The sequence below is a fragment of the Scyliorhinus torazame genome, chromosome 27, assembly GCF_047496885.1.
Source record: "Scyliorhinus torazame isolate Kashiwa2021f chromosome 27, sScyTor2.1, whole genome shotgun sequence".
In the NCBI taxonomy this organism is placed as follows: Eukaryota; Metazoa; Chordata; class Chondrichthyes; order Carcharhiniformes; family Scyliorhinidae; genus Scyliorhinus; species Scyliorhinus torazame.
In genome coordinates, this window is record NC_092733.1 from 9,239,578 (window position 1) to 9,259,897 (window position 20,320).

Consider the following 20,320-nt stretch of genomic DNA (forward strand, 5'->3'; position numbering starts at 1 on the left):
TTAGGATTCAACTCTCAGGCAAAAAGGGCAACAGGAACCCAGTCCCAAACGCAGCAGGCCATTGAGTAAGAAATAACAGTTCTGTGCTCTTTGAGAATCACAGCCACTGTACTTCTCCAACAAAGTCCCTCAGTTTGGAATTTCTACTAATATTATCCTCCCCCGCCCCGACCCCAGCAAGTAGGCAGATACCAATCTTCAATGAGGGAGCTCAGGCAACAAGCAGTGAGCAGGCAATTTGCCAGTGGGAGGCCTCACAGCCTGGGCCTTAACCAACCTAGGGGGCAACTTTACTGGAGTGGGTCCTGGAGCAGGGTGGACTTTTCTCTTTCCTGATCCCAGGGTACGGAGGCCGACGGTGGGATTGGTCAACTTAGTGGGACTGAATCACAGAATCCCTACATTGCAGAAGGAGGCCATTCGGCCCACTGAGCCTGCGCCCAACCTCCAAAAGAGCACCCCAACCTAGGCCCACTCCTCCCGCCCTATCCCTGTAACCCCACCTTAACCGTTGGACATCATGGCCGATCCACCTAACCTCAATCCAGAGTCATCCACGAGTCATTCTTTCAAATTGACTCCCTGTGGAGTCAATTTGAATACGTGTAGGATCAGGAACCGTCTACTCCATCATTGAATATATTTAAGGCTGGAATAGACAAAATTTTGTTCTCTCGGGGAATCAAGAGGAACGTGGAGTAGTTGATGATCAAGGTCAGCCATGATCATTACGAATGGCGGAGCAGGCTCGATGGGCCGAATGGTCTACTGTTCCTCTATGTTCTGTAGGGAAAAGATAGGGGATATGAGACTAACTAAATGGTTTCTGTAGAGAGTTGGAACGGGCCTAATGGATGGAACTGCCTTCTATGTGGTAACCATTCTCTGATTCTGCTGGGGTATTGAAGATATTAAAAGTTTTTCAAGAACTATCTTGGTGGCACAATGGTTAGCACTGCTGCCTCACAGTGCCAGGGTCCCAGGTTCGATTCCCGGCTTGGGTAGTCTGTGCGGAGTCTGCACTTCCTCCCCGTGTCTGCGTGGGTTCCCTCCCACAGTCCAAAGATGTGCGGGTTAGGTGGACGGGCCACGATCAATGTGTGGAATCTCGGGAATAGTGCGGGGGAGTGGGCCTGGTGCTCTTTCACGGGGTCGGTGCAAACTTGAGGGGCTGAATGGCCTCCTTCTGCACTGTGAAGACTCCATGAGTGTCGAAAAGATAGAAAACCCCAGCCTGGCTGTATTTGACAAACCGTCACAACTTCTACTGGGTCCTATGGGTTTTCTGCTTCTGAAACACAATTGGACTTTTTTTCGAGAATATAAATCTCTTTTCGAAGAGTTGAGAGGTTTCTATCATAGTTGGGTGAAAATTAAGCTTCAAATCTGTGCCCTGTCTCATCTTACCTTGCCGGAACCCACGTCAAAATTCACAGGAGGAGGAATGACAGGATATGTGGACAGTCTATCTCCCTCAAGGAGAGGGAGAGAGCCAGAAGGCGCAGGCTTGGAGGGCCGAAGGGCCTGTTCCAGTGCTGTATTGTTCTTTGAAAGAAGTTACTTTTTTTTTTTAAAAAGGAAGACTTTCAAATCAGGCCTATTTGTCTGGATCGTCAACCCATTTGGACACATTCCTGAATTCTTCATCATACCACGTCATTCCTTCGACCAAGCGAACAACCTCTCTTCCCCATCTCTTCTGGATAAGAAAATGTCCAAAGGGAATTGAAGATAATTTTTAAAAATATTCCCAGCTTTTTCCGTCTCAACAGCAGTGTCCCGGGCTGCATAATTCCTGGACACTCCAGGACAAACCTGGAGGGTTGGTAAAACTTCACTGGCCTAATTTCTAACGAGGCCTCGGGACCCCCATGTTACGCTCCGATGGTACCTCTACAATAAGAACTAGAAAGCAGGTCTTGACCAGGTTTATTGTGTTCAGCAATCACAGTGCCCCCTGTGTCCCCTTTATATATTGGTGCGGTCTATTAAACAATAAGTGCAATCTAGTAAACGATTAAAACCCCAATTCCAGCTTAAGTACTAGGGAACATCCCGCACCAGCCTCCCCGAACAGGCGCCGGAATGTGGCGACTAGGGGCTTTTCACAGTAACTTCATTTGAAGCCTACTTGTGACAATAAGCGATTTTCATTTTCATTCATTAACTCTTGCCTAAGACCCTACGCACAGTTTGTGTCGTCTGCCACACTGGACGCTGGCAGGGCTGAAGGAGGTTGCAGAGCTAGGGAAGGGTCAAGGGCAGGGAGGGATCTGAAGATAAGGATTTTAAATCGGAGGTGTTGGAGGGAGCAGTGAGCACAGTCTCGCTCCAATATTTAAGAGCTGGGAGATTGACAAAGCATTGATTCTTCAAATCTTCCCGGGACTATGGGGCCAATCATTCAGGCCTGGGATGAGGAGAGGCTTCTTCAACTCAAAGGGTTGAGAGTCTTTGGAATTCTTTACCCTGGAGGATTGCGGATGCTCCGTTGTTGAATGCACTTTCCCCATAAAGCGAAGAGGGACACAGGAAATGGGAACAGGAGCAGGCCATTTGGCCCACAGAGCCTGCTCCATCCTATACCATCAGGGAAGATATTGGGCTTCAGCTACTCTGCATTTCCCTCGCTTCCCTGGGAGACAAATAATCCGTCACATTTTCATCACCCCTCAGACACATCTTGTCACATAATGAGCAGATTTCAGGCTGTAGCGCAGCTGAATAGCAAAGGAGGCGGCCACCTAATCGCTAATCGCAAGGTTCACAGAATCAGGGTTGGATTAGAGAGAAAACTCCCAACATGAATCATTGAAAACCTTTCGAGAACACCAAAGTCTCCACTTTGGAAATCACAAAGGTTCTTCAAAAAACCCAGAAAGGTTTTGTTCCCCCCTGTAGGGGGTCCTGGCTTAGTTTAGTGCAGTCACATTGTAAACGGCCAAGCTAATTGGGTGGATGGCAGTCTTAATGTACATGGGTGAACGCACACACACACACACACCCCCCATATACATGCTCCCACAAACCCACACAAGCATGCACCCGTTATTGCCCACACAGAACCAATGGCGAGTGGAGCACCAAGCTTACGCCCCGTGTACTGTACAAAGCACTGAGCTACCTAGCCATGTCCACTAATAAACCAAACACTGGGTCACGGGCCACCAGAGAAGTCACAAAGCTGAAGTAAATTCAGAGTCCAAACTGCCACCAGTAATGTGTTGCTTCCCCACAAAGTTCAAGGGAACAGTTCGGTCCTCGGCCACTTGCAGGGTCGCCTTCCCCAACTGGTGACCTCGTAACCTTCGACCCATGCTCAGTTGTAAAGATCATCATCTCCCTCTTCGCGGTACAAGTTTCCTCCACTCCCTCCGTCACTGCTGCCCTGTCCGCTGCTTGGGTTGTTAGATGGAAACCTGGAAGAGGAAAGGGAACAGATATTGATGGGACTTTGGGAAGGATTACGGATAATGCTGAAGAAAAAGGAGAGAGAGAGAGAGAGAAAGAAAGAAAGAGAAAGAAAGAGAGAAGAGAGAAAGAGAGAAAGAGAGAAAGAGAGAGAGAGAGAGAGACGAGGGAGAGAGAGGGAGAGAGAGGAGAGAGAAAGAAAGTGAAAGAGAGGAGAGAAAGAAAGAGAGGAGAGAGAGAGAAATAGAGAGCGAGAGAAAGAAAGAGAGAGCAAGAGAGAGGAGAGAAAGAAAGAATGAAGAGAGAAAGAGAGGAGAGAAAGAGCGAGAGAGAGAAAGAGAGAAAGAGAGCGAGAGAGAGAAAGAGAGGAGAGAAAGAAAGAGAGAAGAGAGAGAGCGAGAGAAATAGAGAGAGAGAGAAAGAAAGAAAGAGAAAGAAAGAGAGAAGAGAGAAAGAAAGAATGAAGAGAAAAGAGAGAAAGAGAGAGAGAGAGAGAGAGAGAGAGAGAGAGAGGAGAGAGAAAGAAATAGAGAAGAGAGAGAAAGAGAGGAGAGAAAGAAAGAGAGAAGAGAGAGAGAGAGAAATAGAGAGAGAGAGAGAAAGAAAGAGAGAAAGAAAGAGAGAGCAAGAGAGAGGAGAGAAAGAAAGAATGGAGAGAGAAAGAGAGGAGAGAAAGAGCGAGAGAGAGAAAGAGAGGAGAGAAAGAAAGAGAGAAGAGAGAGAGCGAGAGAAATAGAGAGAGAGAGAAAGAAAGAAAGAAAGAGAGAGAGAGAGAGAGAGAGAGAGAGAGAGAGAGAGAGAGAGAGAAAGAGAGAGAGAGAGAAAGAGAGAGAGAAAGAGAGAAAGAAAGATGCCGCTGAAGTTTTTCATCTAGCACTCTCAGGACAAACAGAGGAATACCAAGTTTCAAACAATTATAACAATTCATACTGCAGATAAGAAAAGGTTAACTGGTTGGAAAGTCTTTGATTGGCTGAGGCATTGCTATTGATAAAGACTTGGCAAACTATAGGTTCCTCACCTCCCAGATCTTCAACATATTCCATTTGTTTTCAGATGAATATGAATGTGTGACTTTTGATTCTGATTGATGGATGATGGAGATATCCATGACAACATCCCAGTCTCTCCGTGCAGCCTGTGAACAGGGCTGTTGGCTGCGAAGAATCCCGGGATGGCCCAGCAATGTGGAAGGAGCCATAAAAAAGTCCAGGGGCCATTGATTCAGGAAAAAGAATGCCAGCCAGTCTTTCAGGCACAGACTCCATACGTAGGAGCCGGTGGGAGGGGCGATCGAGCTCAGCGAGTACCACACTCCTACTGAGTCAGCAGTGTCATAATATACACCAGTATATCATGGTGCAGACACGCACTGATGGACGCATAGTGGGACCAATCAACATACACAACATACGCAGCCAATCACCAGTGAGAGCACACGCAATATAAAGACAGGGAGCATCAGAGTTCCCGCTCATTCGAGTAGCAGCTAGCTAGGAGCACAGAGCTCACAGCCTGCAACACAGACATTCACCATGTGCTGAGTGCATCGACTGGTTAGGACAAGGCAAAGGTCTTTAGTTAAAGCTGGTATCGTATTTACCCACAGTTCAAGTATGTTTAAATAGTTAACCTTTTAATAAAAGAGTGTTGCACTACTTCAAGTGTTGGTGACCTGTATGTGATCCAGAACACCCAACACATCATGATACCAGGATTGGTTGCATACTAGCACTTCTTAGACCTACCTGCAAGTGACCTACCTCTTCCGCCAGCATTCCGTCATCCTGCAACATGGACAACATCAGCCCGCCGCTGCCACTCCACATCGCCGGCAACCTCGGGGCCAACTGGAAGATTCTCAAACAGTGCTTCCAGCTCTTCCTCGAAGCCACGGACAGGGAGGATGCCTCGGATACCAGCACGATTGCTCTTCTCCTCTCCACGGCCGAGACTATGCCATCTACATTTTCAACTCTCTCACCTTTGCAGATGACGAAGACAAGACGAAGTTCAAGACGGTTCTCCTCAAATTTGACACTCACTGCAATGTAGAGGTGAATGAAAGTTTCGAATGCTACGTGTTCCAGCAGAGTTTGCAGGGTAAGGACGAACCTTTCCAATCCTTTCTAACGCACCTCTGCATCCTTGCGTAATCTTGCAGCTACGGGCCCACCTCCGACTCCATGATACGCGATCAGACCGTTTTCGGTGTTCAGTCGGACCCCCTACGGCAGCAGCTCCTCAAAGTAAAGCAACTCACCCTAGCGACCGCCATCGAGATCTGTGTCCTACATGAAAACACCACCAGTCGGTACTCCCATATACAAGCAGCTGAAACGGCGCGGCAAGGTCCCTACAAGGCAGAACGGGTCCAAGTGATTGAGCACCTCCAGGGCCTCAGCCTGGAAGAAGGCGGCCATTTTGCGCGCTTTTCGCGGACTCCCACGCTTGTACGCACCAAACGAGGGGACGGCGACGTGGAGGAACGTAATGCGCAGGCGCGCACCACGCATGACCGCACCGCGCATGCGCGGTGGCGCAGCGAACGTGCTGACGTCACGACGTGCGGCAACTGTGGCTCCACCCATTTAAAGCGGCAATGCCCCGCAAAGTCTCGACAATGCCTACGATGTGGCAGACTTGGCCACTATGCTGCCTGTTGTCGAGCAGCTCAGCCTGCCAATTCATATCGCTTCAGCCAGCCTCGCAGGAATGTCCGGGCAATTCAACCCATGGTCACAGAGTCCGATTCCGACCTCTCGCCCAGCAGTGACACCGAGGACCCGAAGGCGCCTTTTCGAGTCGGTGTCGTAACGAAAAACAGGCTGTCCCCGAAGCAAAGACACCAGCCGCTGTCGGTATACAGCATCGATCCAAACGATGAGTGGTGTGCCACCCTGTCGGTCAACCGGTCCCAAATACGATTCCGCCTGGACACTGGTGCCTCTGCCAATCTCATGGCGTGGTCTGCTTTCCAAAGCCTTCGTGTCAAACCAACCATTCTTCCATCGGCCTGCCAGCTATTGGACTACAACAGCAACATCATTCCTGCGACCGGCTCATGCCAACTCGAAGTGACACACAAGTCACGAAAAGCCATCCTTCCTTTCGAGATCGTGGGCTCCTCGAAGGACTCCCTGCTTGGCGCACAGGCGTGCAAACTTCTAAAATTCATTCAAAGAGTTCACTCTCTCTCTCCTGATGACACGTCTGCCTTCCAGGATGCTGACTTCAGGGCGCAACTCAACGCCATCATCGACCAGCACCAAAACGTCTTCGAAAGCATGGGCACGCTCCCATATACTTACAAGATCCTACTCAAACAGAACGCCACGCCTGTGGTGCATGCACCTCGCAGAGTCCCAGCACCCTCAAGGACCGCCTCAAGCAGCAGCTGCAGGACCTCCAAGACCAAGGAGTGATCTCCAGAGTTACGGAACCAACCGACTGGGTCAGTTCCATGGTGTGCGTAAAAACCCTCCGGCGAGCTCAGAATCTGCATTGATCCAAAGGATCTGAATCGCAACATAATGAGGGAGCATTACCCAATCCCCAAGCGCGAAGAGATCACATGCGAGATGGCTCGGGCCAAGCTCTTCACCAAACTTGATGCCTCGAAAGGATTCTGGCAAATTCAACGAGACAGATCCAGCAGGAAACTGTGTTCCTTTAACACCCCTTTTGGCAGATATTGTTACAACAGGATGCCGTTTGGGATCATATCGGCGTCAGAAATATTCCACAGGATCATGGAACAAATGATGGAAGGCATTGAAGGTGTTCGTGTCTATGTCGACGACATAATCATTTGGTCATTTGGCATATCAGTCGCCTCCAGCGCGTGTTCAAACGCATACGGGAGCAGGGCCTACGCCTCAACAGAGCCAAATGCTCCTTCGGCCAGACGCAACTCAAGTTCCTAGGGGACCACATCTCCCAGTTGGGTGTGCGGCCGGATGCGGACAAGGTAGCTGCCATCACAGCCATGAAAAAGCCAGAGGACAAGAAGGTGGTCCTCCGATTTCTGGGCATGGTCAACTTCCTCGGGAAGTTCATCCCTAACCTTGCCTCTCATACCACAGCTCTCAGGAACCTGGTCAGGAAGACGACAAACTTCCAATGGCTTCCTGCCCACGAGCGCGAATGGAGAGAACTTAAATCCAAACTTACCACGGCCCCGGTATTGGCCTTTTTTGATCCAGCGAAAGAGACAAAAATGTCGACCGATGCCAGCCAATCTGGCATTGGGGCAGTGCTCCTGCAACGTGATGAGGCCTCATCATGGGCCCCCGTTGCATATGCGTCACGCGCCATGACCCCCACGGAACAGCGCTATGCGCAGATAGAAAAGGAGTGCCTGGGCCTTTTGACCGGTGTCGTAAAGTTTCATGATTGTGTACAGCCTTCCCCAATTCACCGTCGAGACCGACCATCACCCGCTGGTCAATATAATACAGAAAGACTTGAACGACATGACGCCTCGCCTCAAGCGTATTCTGCTCAAGCTCCGGCGATATGACTTCCAGCTGGTATACACCCCGGGCAAAGACCTAATCATTGCCGACGCTCTCTCCAGGGCAGTCAATAATCTGTGACACCCAGCGGGATTCGTCTGTCAGGTTGACGCCCATGTGGCCTTCGTGGCCTCCAATCTACCGGCCACGGATGAACGCCTCGTTCAAATTCGCCGCGAGACGGCGGCTGACCCTTTGCTACAGCGTGTCATGTGCCACCTAACAGACGGGTGGCTCAAGGGTCAATGCCCTCAGTTCTACAACATCCGAGACGATCTGGCAGTAGCCGATGGTGTCCTCCTGAAGCTGGACCGCATTGTTATCCCACTCAGCATGCGCCAGCTCGTCTTGGAACAGCTACACGAGGGCCATCTTGGCGTGGAGAAGTGCCGCCGACGGGCCCGAGAGGCAGTGTACTGGCCCAGCATCAATGACGACAATCGCCAACACAGTGCTCAACTGCCCCACTTGTCAGCGGTTCCAGCCGGCCCAACGACGTGAGACCCTACAGCCCCATGAGTTGGTCACGTCCCCTTGGTCCAAGGTCGGCATCGACCTGTTCCACGCACTGGGCAGGGACTATGTTCTGATTGTTGACTATTTTTCAAACTACCTGGAGGTGGTACGTTTACACGACATCACATCGTCTGCAGTTATCCGTGCCTGCAAGAACACCTCTGCTCAACACGGCATTCCACTCACTGTGATGTCGGACAATGGCCCCTGCTTCGCAAGCCAGGAATGGTCCAACTTTTCCAGGAGGTACAACTTTGTGCATGTGACATCCAGTCCCCTGCACCCCCAATCCAACGGCAAAGCGGAGAAGGGCGTCCACATAGTCAAACGGCTCCTCTGCAAGGCTGATGCTGGGTCCGATTTCTACCTCGCCTTGCTGGCCTATCGCTCCGCCCCACTGTCCACTGGCCTGTCGCCAGCCCAGCTGCTCATGGGTCGCACCCTGAGGACGACGGTGCCGTCCATTCATGTCCCAGACCTCGACCACGTTCCAGTCGTTCGACGGATGCAGCTGTCTTGTGCACAGCACAAGGCGGCTCATGACTCCCGTGCAGCTGATCTCCCTGCTCTGGCGCCGGATGACAACGTCCACATCCATCTTCCGGGTGGTGGCTGGTCTGCAACTGCTGTCATTCTTTGGCAGGTGGCTCCCCGCTCGTTCCTGGTTCGTCTACCGGATGGTTGCATTCTGCGCCGTAATCGACGTGCCCTTCGTCTCGTTCCACGCTCGCTACGTGACCCTCCGCCAGTGCCACGGCCTCCTGTTGTCCCTGACCTGGACTATGCGGAGATTCCGGTTACTCTGCATCCTCCTCACTCTGACGCAGTCCAGCCCGCTCCTCAGCCGGTGGCTCCCGACCCACCCGTGAGGCAGTCAACCAGAATTCGTCGCCCACCTCAGAGACTTAATTTGTGAACTTTGTGCACTAATGGACTCTCTGGTCCGTTCTGTTCTTCCGTTTAATTGTTCAAGTGGTTTGTATATAGTGTTCATCTCGTTATTTGTGTGACACACTGTTTGTTTCTGCACCAGGCACCTTCCCATGTAAATAGCTTAGTTTTATGTACATAGTCCTGTAAATATTTCGCACACACGTAGTCAGGAACATTCACCACACACTATTTATTGTCACACAGGCACATTTCTTTATATAAAAGGGGGGAATGACATAATATACACCAGTATATCATGGTGCAGACACACACTGATGGACACACAGTGGGACCAATCAACACACACAACACCGCAGCCAATCACCAGTGAGAGCACACGCAGTATAAAGACAGGGGACATCAGAGTTCCCGCTCATTCGAGTAGCAGCTAGCTAGGAGCACAGAGCTCACAGCCTGCAACACAGACATTCACCATGTGCTGAGTGCATCGACTGGTTAGGACAAGGCAAAGGTCTTTAGTTAAAGCTGGTATCGTATTTACCCCCAGTTCAAGTATGTTTAAATAGTTAACCTTTTAATAAAATAATGTTGCACTACTTCAAGTGTTGGTGACCTGTATGTGATCCAGAACACCCAACACATCAAACAGGTCGTGGGGTCTAGACCTAGTCCAGAACCTCAAGCACAAACTCCAGTTCGACACTTCAGTGCTTCGCTGGAGGAGTGCTTCCGACCTTTAGGCGAGGCATTAAACCCTTGTCGGCCCTCTCAGATAGGGATCAAAGATTCAAATTCACCATTTTGAAGAGGAGTGGCACTCTCTCTGGTGTCTTAGCCAATATATATCCCTCAACCGAGCTCACTGACAGAGATTATCTGGGTCATTGTCGCATTGTTGTTTGTGGGACTTGCTGTGTACAAAACGGCCACCACATGTCTGACATTACAACAGACCTCAAGAGTATTTCAATGGCTGTAAAACAGTTTGGGACATCCCGCGTAGGTGGCGGCGCTATATAAATGCAAAGCTTCCTTCGCGTGCGTTGTCGCAACGTGATATTTAAGACGGACCTGAAGTTCCCGAAGCCCCGGCTCTGTTGGAGAGTCTGGGCGAACATCTCGTATTTCCTGATATCGTTGTCACTGACTGACCGGCGGCCGAACCTCATGGCCTCCTCAAAGTGGTCGCGGCGAATCTCGGGGACAGGGTCATAGTCGTCTTCCTGTTTAGAGCAACAACAAAAAAAAAAAAAAAAGGAGAAAGGTGGGAGCAGGTGTCCGGACAATATCCTGCAGCTGGGAAGGATCACGGCAGGAGTCACGATTTCTGTTGGCCGAGAATTTTGCTACTCGGGGCATCCCTTAGTCTTGACCCTCGGGATCTCTCTCTCTGCCCCTCCGCCCGCAGCCCAAGCTTGGAGTATGTGACTGCCAAGGGCAGCACGATATGGGAGACTGTGGGGGACAACGGGACTCCCAGCTGCCCAGGCTCCAAGCTCTGGAATTCCCTCCGTGAAACCTCGACCCGCCTCTCCATCCTCATAGGATTTGAAGAGCATCAATCTCCTTAAACCAAGCTGTTGGTCCCCTGTAAGGATAATATCTCCTGCGGCTTGGGTGGAATTTGGTCGGATAACCCTGTGAAATATCCTGTGAAGGGACACTTTGCCAAGTTAGAATCTAAATGCGAGACGTTCTGTTGAGGCTCCTTATTCGCCTCAACCTGATCCGATACACAAACGCAATGTTAGCTGGAGGAAATGTAAATGTTAAACTCCACCTGGGATCGTAATTCCAGATATCGAACGGATTACGTTCATTCCCGGGTGTCCAGGGGGGCGGGTGAAGGTCACTCACCATGGCAACATCTGGGTTGTTCTGATGTTCCTGTTCCCGTTTGACCTCCGCTTCAATGGCCTCGCGGATGGCAAGCTTGCATGCCCGCTGGCAAATCTCGGTGAGGTCAGCGCCCGAGAAGCCGTGGGTTATTTTGGCCAGGTACGCCAAGTCCACGGTCTGAGAACGAAGAAGAGGAAGAGTGGGGAGTGAACGTGGCGCTTTGTCACCTCCCTCGGGGCAGGGGCAACCTCACTACCCGGTACCCGCCTCAATCCTCCGAACCGCACGGGCCTGGGCTCCCACCTTTGGCCCTCGGCCTCGCTCGGCTCTGATGACCAATACCGTCGCACCCAGAGGTGCGAGAGCTGACCAACCCCCGTCACTCTGAGTCACTAGCCACCAGTCCAAGATCGTCACCAATAAATCCACTTGGGAGTGGAGGAGAAACTTCCTAACTCAAGAGAGTGGGGAATGGGGAACGCACTCCCTCGGGGGGGTGAGTGAAAGGAGATGTGGGGGTCACTGGCCAAGCCAGCATTTACTGCCCACCCCTAAGTGCCCTTGGAATGAGTGGCCATTGGGTTTTACAGCACCGAACGAGGCCCTTCGGTCCATGCTGTCTGTGCTGGCCATCGAGCACCTATCCATTCTAATCCCAGTTTCCAGCACTCGGTCCGTAGCCTTGTATGCTGTGGCGTATCAAGAGCTCATCTGAATGTTTCTTAAATGTTGTCAGGGTTCCCGCCTCCACCAGCCTTTCAGGCAGCGAGTTCCAGACTCCTACCAACCTGTGGGTGAAAAGGTGTGTCCTCAAACCCCCTCTAAACCTCCCGCCCCTTACCTTAAATCTATGCCCCCTGGCTACTGAACTCCCCATAAAGGGGAAATGTTCCTCCCTATCTCCCTCATAGTTTTGCCCACCTCGATGATGTCCCCCCTCAGCCTGCTCTGCTCCAAGGAGAACAACCCCAGCCTCTCTCTGTAGCCGAAACACTCCAGCCCAGGTACCATCCTGGTGAAACTCCCCTGCACCCCCTCCACAGCAATCACATCCTTACTGACGTCATTAGACTTTTTAATTCCAGGTTTTCATTGAATTCAAATTTCACTACCAGTCGGGACCAGGGGGGGGGGGGGGGGTTCACAAAGAACGTAAACAGCATTGTAGGGCCGAATGGACTGTCTCTGTGCTGTAAATACAATGACAACCTGGGCCCTCACGATAGGGAGATGGTACGGGGAGGTGAGAAGGATGGTTGCTTTCAAGAGGACACGAGTACTTGGAGCTGACAAAACAATTTGTTTTAATAAGGTTGTCTCTGCTACAACCTGCCAGCATGCTTCAACTCAAATGTGGAGAGACAGCGCTCCCTGCTGCTCAGAGGTGGCGGTGCTCCCGTCATAATCAGAATGATGTCTTTTAACACACCCCTACTACCCTCACTAAACATAAACGGATGGCCATAAATTACATTCTCCTTTTAAAAGTTGAATTGTTTTTTATTATCATTGATTTGGGGTGGTTCCTATTATCTACGGGCAGCACGGTAGCACAGTGATTAGCACCATGGCTTCTCAGCACCAGGGTCCCGGGTTCGATTCTCGCTTGGGTCACTGCCTGTGTGGAGTCTGCACGTCCTCCCCGTGTGTGCGTGGGTTTCCTCCGGGTGCTCCGGTTTCCTCCCACGGTCCAAAGATGTGCAGGTTAGGTGGATTGGCCTTGGGATAGATGGGGTTGCTGGGTTATGGGGATAGGGTGGAGGTATGGGCTTAAGTAGGGTGCTCTTTCCAAGAGCCGGTGCAGACTCGATGGGCAGAATGGCCTCCTTCTGCACTGTAAATTCTATGGTTCTATAATCCGGGGCTGGAGCCAACTGCAAATAGTGGTCAATACTCCGTCAGTAATTCTTGCACACAAATATTCAATTTGGAGGGGTTTTGATGCTCATTGATGCACGATCAATTGCACAAAGACTAAAGTTGGGTATAACTGTGGCTTTATTACAGTCAGATGCGTGGCCTCCTGCTACAGCTGGCGAAATGTCAGGGCACTAGAGGTCATGCATATTTATACAGTTCTCCGTGGGCGGAGCCAGCCGGTAGGAGCTACCGGCGAACCTGGAGTGCAGGTCCTACCTTACATCTCCTATTACAGTGATTCACCACATTCACCCCCTGTTAAAAATGAGTCCGGCGGGGGTGACGTGAAACTATATACAATTAGTGCAATTATGTACAGTGGTAGGGAAAGAAAAGTCCCTGTTGACGGTCCGGAGTCCGTCAAAGGTTCAGCCGGTCCGGTGCTTTGGTGCTTCATTGGGAGCGGCGTAACGGTGGCGGTGAAGTCGGTGCTGGCGGTGGTGGAGGTGGCACCGATGGCGGTGGCGGCGGTGCTGATGCTGACCAGTCATCGGGGAACACCGGGAGCGTGCAGGAGTCCTCTTTGTCCTCTTGTGCGGAAAAGGGGAGGGGGGGGTGGGGTCAATATTGGCGGCGCGGTGGGGAGGGGCGCATTGGTGGGGGGGTGTGTTGGGGTGGAACCTGACGGTGCCAGGTCCCTGAGTGAGGCAGTATCTTGGCGGCCGTCGGGGAACTGAACGTAGGCATATTGAGGGTTGGTGTGGAGCAGGTGAACCCTGTCCACCGAGGGGTCCGCCTTGTGGAGTCGGACGTGCCTACGGAGAGGGACTGGTCCTGGAGCAGCGAGCCAAGTCGGGAGCGACACCCCCGGATGTGGACTTCCTGGGGAAGGTAAAAACACGTTCATGGGGTGTGTTATTAGTGGCGGTGCACAATAGTGACCAGATGGAGTGTAGAGCGTCAGGGAGGACCTCCTGCTAGCGAGAGGCTGGGAGGTTCCTGGACCGTAGGGCCAGCTGGACGGCCCTCCAAACCATCCCATTCTCCCGTTCTACTTGCCCGTTCCCCCGGGGGTTGTATCCTGCTGGAGGCTATACCCCTGCTGAGCAGGAACTGACGCAGCTCATCGCTCATGAATGAGGATCCCCTGTCACTGTGGATGTAGGCGGGGAAACCTAACAGAGTGAAGATGGTGCTGAGGGCCTTGATGACAGTGGCAGACGTCATATCGGGGCATGGGATGGTGAAGGGGAATCTGGAGTACTCTTCGACCACACTGAGAATGTACGTGTTACGGTCGGTGGAGGGGAGGGGCCCTTTGAAATCCACGCTGAGGCGTTCAAAGGGGCGGGAAGCCTTCACCAGGCGCGCACGGTCCGGCCGGTAGAAGTGCGGCTTGCACTCCGCACAGACCTGGCAGTCCCTGGTGACTGTCCTTACTTCCTCGACGGAGTAGGGCAGATTGCGAGCTTTGACCAGATGGTACAATCGAGTGACCCCTGGGTGACAAAGGCTGTCGTGTATGGCCCGGAGTTGGTCCACTTGTGCGCTGGCACATGTACCTCGGGAGAAGGCGTCTGAGGGCTCGTTGAGTTTACCGGGGCGATACAAGATCTCGTAATTATAGGTGGAGAGCTTGGTTCTCCACCGCAAGAATTTATCATTTTTGATCTTGCCCCACTGTGTGTTATTGAACATGAAGGCTACCGACCGTTGGTCCGTAAGGAGAGTGAATCTCTTACCGACCAGGTAATGCCTCCAATGCCGCACAGCTTCAACGATAGCTTGGGCCTCCTTCTCGACGGATGAGTGTCGAATTTCAGAGGCATGAAGGGTGCGGGAAAAGAATGCCACGGGTCTGCCTGCCTGGTTTAGAGTGGCGGCAAGGGCGACGTCTGAAGCGTCGCTTTCTACTTGGAAAGGCAGTGATTCATCCACTGCGCGCATCCCGGCCTTGGCGATGTCTGCTCTGATGCGGGCAAAAGCGTGTTGTGCCTCGGCCGCGAGGGGGAATTGGGTGGACTGAATGAGTGGGCGGGCCTTGTCCGCTTAGTTTGGGACCCACTGAGCGTAGTAGGAAAAGAACCTCAGGCAGCGTTTGAGGGCCTTGGGGCAGTGGGGGAGGGGAAGTTCCATGAGGGGGCGCATGCGGTCGGGGTCAGGCCCGAGAAGTCCCTTTTGGACTACATAGCCGAGAATGGCTAACCGGGTCGTGCTGAACACACACTTCTCTTTGTTGTAGGTCAGGTTGAGAAGAGTGGCAGTGCGGAGGAATTTATCGAGGTTGGCATCGTGGTCCTGCTGGTCATGGCCGCAGATGGTGACATTATCTAAGTACGGAAAGGTGGCCCGCAAACCGCACTGGTCGACCATTCGGTCCATCTCTCTTTGGAAGACTGAGACCCCATTTGTGATGGACCATGAGGGTGACTGTACAAAAGCCTCGGATTGGGACGGAGTGGGATCCGGAGGCTAGGGAGATCCTTTGATTGGCCGGGTGGACCGCGTGGGAGCAGCGCCTTACCGTATCTGGGTGAACGAAGCTTTCGGTGCTCCCGGAGTCCAGCAGGCACGAAGTCGCGCGGCCGTTGATTTTAACCGTTGTCGACGCGGTGGCCCGGTTGTGCGGGCGAGATTGGTCCAGCGTCATCGAAGCGAGCTGCAGGTAGCCATTGGATGCTTCGGGTGGCGAGCGTGTGCGGTTCCGATGTCGGGATGTCCGGAGACCCTGTGGGGGACAAGATGGCGGCGCCCACGGTGCGCACATTGCGGGGTCGGGACAAGATGGCGGCACCCATGGTGCGCACATTGCGGGGTCGGGACAAGATGGCGGCACCCATGGTGCGCACATTGCGGGGTCGTGACAAGATGGCGGCGCCCATGGGGCACACGTGGCCAAAGGGGAACAAGATGGCAGCACCCATTGGTCGCACATGGCCCCGGGAGGAGAAGATGGCGGCTCCCATTGTGCGTCCGGTGTGGGGGAGGGGACGATAGCGGGCGTGATCGCAGCGACTGTGCGGGCCTGGCACACAGCCGCGAAGTGGCCCTTTTTACTGCAGGCTTTACAAACGGCAGTGCGGGCCGGTCAGTATTGGCGGGGGTGCTTCTGCTGACCGCAGAAGTAGCAGCGGGGACCCCCGGGGTGCGCGGATTGGCGTGCAGCGCAGGCGTATTGGGAAGGCAGGGCCCCGGCCGAGGAGGTCGTCGCCGGGGTCCGGGAGGGGTAGGAAAGGGTAGAAGGGTGGGCAGCGCGGCGGGAGGGGTACGATTGTATGTCACGGGATGTGACCGTCATGGAGAGCGCCAAGGTTTTAGTCTCCGCCAGTTCGAGCGTGGCCCCTTCCAGCAATCGTTCTCGGATGCGGTCCGACACAATCCCCGTCACGAAAGCATCGCGCACGAGGAGATTCGCGTGTTCGGCGGCCGTGACGGCCTGACAGTCACAGTCCCGGACGAGTGGGATTAGGGCCCGCCAGAAGTCTTCGATGGACTCACCAGGTAGTTGCGAGCGGGTGGCGAGTACATGCCTGGCGAAGAGCGTATTCGTCTTCTGTGCGTAGTGTTCTTTGAGGAGTTCCGTCGCTTTTGTGTAATTTGTGGCGTCTTGGATCAACGGGAACACGCTGGAGCTCAGTCTGGAGTACAGGACGTTTATCTTCTGAGCCTCCGTTGGCGCGGGGTCCACCGCGTTGATGTAAACCTCGAAACATGCCAGCCAGTGAGTAAAGTCCTTCCTGGCGTCGGGCGAGTGAGGATCCAGCTGCTGGCGATCGGGCTGAATTCGGATATCCATTCTGTGGAAAATCTGACTGTAATAAATTGATGCACGATCGGTTTCACAAAGACTAAAGTTGGGTACAAATGTGGCTTTATTACAGTCAGATGCGAGGCCTCCTGCTGCAGCTGGCGAAATGGCAGGGCACTGGAGGTCATGCATATTTATACAGTTCTCCCTGGGCGGAGCCAGCCGGCAGGAGCTACCGGCGAACCTGTAGTGCAGGTCCTATCTTACACCCACTAATACAGTGGTTCACCACATTCATTAAGCCAACATTGTGTCACTGTTACTCAGTGACCTGCGGCGGGGCTGCAGACGGGGCTGCAGACGGGGCCATGGCTCTGGTCACAGGCCTGCGGCTCACAAGGGCAGCAATAGCAGAATGTCAAAAACATCAACGGCATGTAATGCGGACAATAGCAACGGAGCCTCCGTCATTCAATGACCGCCCACCGCAATGAGATTGTGGTGACCCTTCATTCGAGGACTGGGTTCTCTTGATTTCATTGCAATGAATTGTTGGGCGTGACTGTGGGAGAGCATTGGTCTGACACACGCACATACACACAAACCAACACGCACACGGGGGAGCAATGCTTAGTCCAGGGACGAGAGTCTAACACTGCCCCGCCCTGTAGAAGCTGAACACAGGAAATGTGGAATTGTAAAGCTAGTCTCAGTGACCATAAAATCCCTACAATGCAGAATGAGGCCATTCGGCCCATCGAATCTGCACCGATCCTCTGGAACAGCACCCTACCTAGGCCTATTCCCCCGCAACCCCCTAGCCCCGTCTAACCTTTGGACACTAAGGGCCAATTTATCACGGCCAATCCACCTAACCTGTGCATTTTTGGACTGTGGGAGGAAACCGGAGCACCCGGAGGAAACCCACGCAGACATGGGGAGAGAGTGCAAACTCCACGCAGACAGTGACCCGAGGCCGGAATCGAACCCGGGTCCCTGGTGCCGTGAGGCAGCGGTGCTAACCGCTGTGCCACGCGTGTCCACTGTTGTAAAAACCCATCTGGTTCACTCATGCCTCTTTTGGGAAGGAAATCTGCCGCCCTTACCCGGTCTGGCCTACACGTGACTCCAGGCCCACAGCAATGTGCTTGACTCGGAGCTGCCCCTCGGAAATGGCCGAGCCAGACACTCCGTTCAAGGGGCAATTAGGGATGGGCAATAAATTATTCTGCTGTTGGCCACACCCATGGTCCATAAAAGAATAAATTAAAAAATACGCACAGGCTCATGTTTTGTGTCTACCCCTCCATGGCCTTTTCTATGGATCCAACAAATACAAACCCATGGGTTCCAATGGCTTTCTTCAATAACCTATTCCACCTGTCTAGAGCTCCGTGCCAGAATTGATCATCTCCACACCTTAGCTATTGGCGACTTCCTCAAGTTGGCCTTCAAGATGGACGTCCTTGATTTCTCATCAGGCAGTGGGATATAAATCAGCTGATCCAAGCGTCCGGGTCGCAGGATGGCTGGATCAATGATGTCCGGTCTGGAAACAAAACTCAATTCAGTCCAGCAATAAACCAGATCATCGGAGTTTCCTTATTGGATGGTCGCCCATCTGGATTTGGATTGACCGAACAGTCCGGTTTTCAGCTGGTCTGGCCAATAGCTGGCAACCGGGTGACGTTCCGCCCGGTATTTTTATTTTTGGGACGCTGGAAGCCACCTCGCGCCTCACGCGGGCCGTTCTCTCGCCGTGAGACGCTGGCGGAGGGGGGGGGGGGGGGTTCTCATTCTTTTCCTCGTTGGCTTGCAACTTCTGGACACCCCAGCATGCCTTTACGGCCAAAGGGCAGTCAGTGCCCCGAACTAAGTCCCACCAAGAGCAACTCAGTCACAACCAAACCATCAAAGTTAGTGATGTTGGTGGAGGGAATGATCCTAACTCTGCGTGGGAGAAGAAATATTGCACAAGGAGGATTATCGGGGCCTTCTGATAAAGGGATGGGAGTTCACAGAATGGTTTTGAGATAGTTTCCGATTATCTACAATTAACTCATCATTGTCGCTCTCCGGAAGACCAACACTTACTTTATTTACGCTCTTCTTTTTTAAATACATTCTGGAACTATCCAGGGAGCAGGTTACATTAGACCTGGTGTTATGCAATGTGACAGGGTTAATTAATGACCTCAGAGTGTAGGCAGCCCTCAGTAGCAACAACCACAATATGATTGAATTTTAGATCCAGTTTGAAAGGGAGAAGAGTGGGTCTACGACAAGCGTTTTAAATTTAATTAAAGGGCAACTATGTGGTGGGCTGACTGTGGGAAATCTTCATCTATATTGTATTGCGTGTCTGTTGTTTGTCGTTTCATATTTTTGAGTGTTCAGCATTGGGTTCTGAGGGAAGGAGGTGCGTTTCTCAGACTGATCCTGAAAGCCTCTCTCCCAAGGGCATTGTGAATAAATCCGTGAGTCACTGGGTGTTAACTTTATTAATGAGCGGAATTACATGTGTGGATTTTACTTAATTGGGAAAGTGAACTCAAAGGCCTTTCTGTATTTTTATGTAAGAACCGTTTAACTGTGAATTGAAAAGCTGTTTTTCCCTTGGATGTTAGTGGGGTTTAATCGTGTGTTAATAATAATGTTTGTTTTAATATAAACAATCCGTAGTTGTAGCGGAATCAGTCCTGAGGGTGAAGTATCCGTTCCTCACAGTTTGCAAATTGGAAAATAGTTGGGGTCTTGCCCACTTTTCTAATATAAGTTGGAGTCTGGTACCGTAACAGTGGGCATGAAAACCGAGCTTGCTAAAGTGAATTGGGATACTAGGCTAGCGGAAAGGTCAATCGAGAGCAGCGGCAGACTTTTTAAAAAATAAAAAAATTTAGTGTACCCAATTCAATTTTTTTCCAATTAAGGGGCAATTTAGCGTGTTCAATCCACCTAGCCTGCACATCTTTGAGTTGTGGGGGTGAAACCCACGCAAACACGGGGAGAATGTACAAACTCTACACGGACAGTGACCCATGGCCGGGATCGAACCTGGGACCTCGGCACTGTGAGACTGCAGTGCTAACCACTGCGCCACCGTGCTGCCTAAGCGGCAGACTTTTAAGGGGATATTTCCGAATACTCAGAGTAAGTATAGCCTCACTGTGAAGAACGATTATAAGGGGCATACCCACCTTCCTATCATAATCTTTATTTGTATCACAAGTAGGCTTACATTTACACTGCAATGAAGTTACTGTGAAAATCCCCGCGTCGCCACATTCTGGCGCCTGTTCGGGAGGGAGAATTCGGAATGTCCAAGTCACCTAACAAGCCCGTCTTTCAGGTTTTGTGGGAGGAACCTGGAGGAAACCCACGCAGACACGGGGAGAACGTGCAGACTCTGCATTGGCATTGACCCAAGCCGGGAATCGAACCTGGGACCCTGGCGCCATGAAGCAACAGTGTTAAGAGAAATATCAAGCTTAAAGAAAAAGCATATAACTGCGATGAGAGAGGAGGCAGGACAGGC

The 20,320-nt window shown here is 52.0% G+C and overlaps 1 protein-coding gene across 4 annotated transcripts in view; it reads right to left on the minus strand.

Annotated features, from left to right (window-relative positions):
• Nucleotides 1-1,914: 1,914 nt before the first annotated feature.
• LOC140403188 (transitional endoplasmic reticulum ATPase-like) overlaps nucleotides 1,915-20,320 on the minus strand; it is a 50,395-nt gene continuing 31,989 nt past the window's right edge. For 3 of the 4 annotated variants that reach the window (XM_072490922.1, XM_072490923.1, XM_072490924.1), the window contains exons 15-18: nucleotides 18,205-18,334; nucleotides 11,196-11,354; nucleotides 10,410-10,561; nucleotides 1,915-3,419 (exon numbers count right to left, since the gene is read on the minus strand). In XM_072490922.1, the coding sequence (XP_072347023.1) occupies nucleotides 3,320-3,419; nucleotides 10,410-10,561; nucleotides 11,196-11,354; nucleotides 18,205-18,334 (541 nt within the window). In that variant the 3' untranslated portion in view covers nucleotides 1,915-3,319. The remainder of the gene's footprint in view (nucleotides 3,420-10,409; nucleotides 10,562-11,195; nucleotides 11,355-18,204; nucleotides 18,335-20,320) is intronic. The other variant, XM_072490926.1, reaches the window with a different exon arrangement.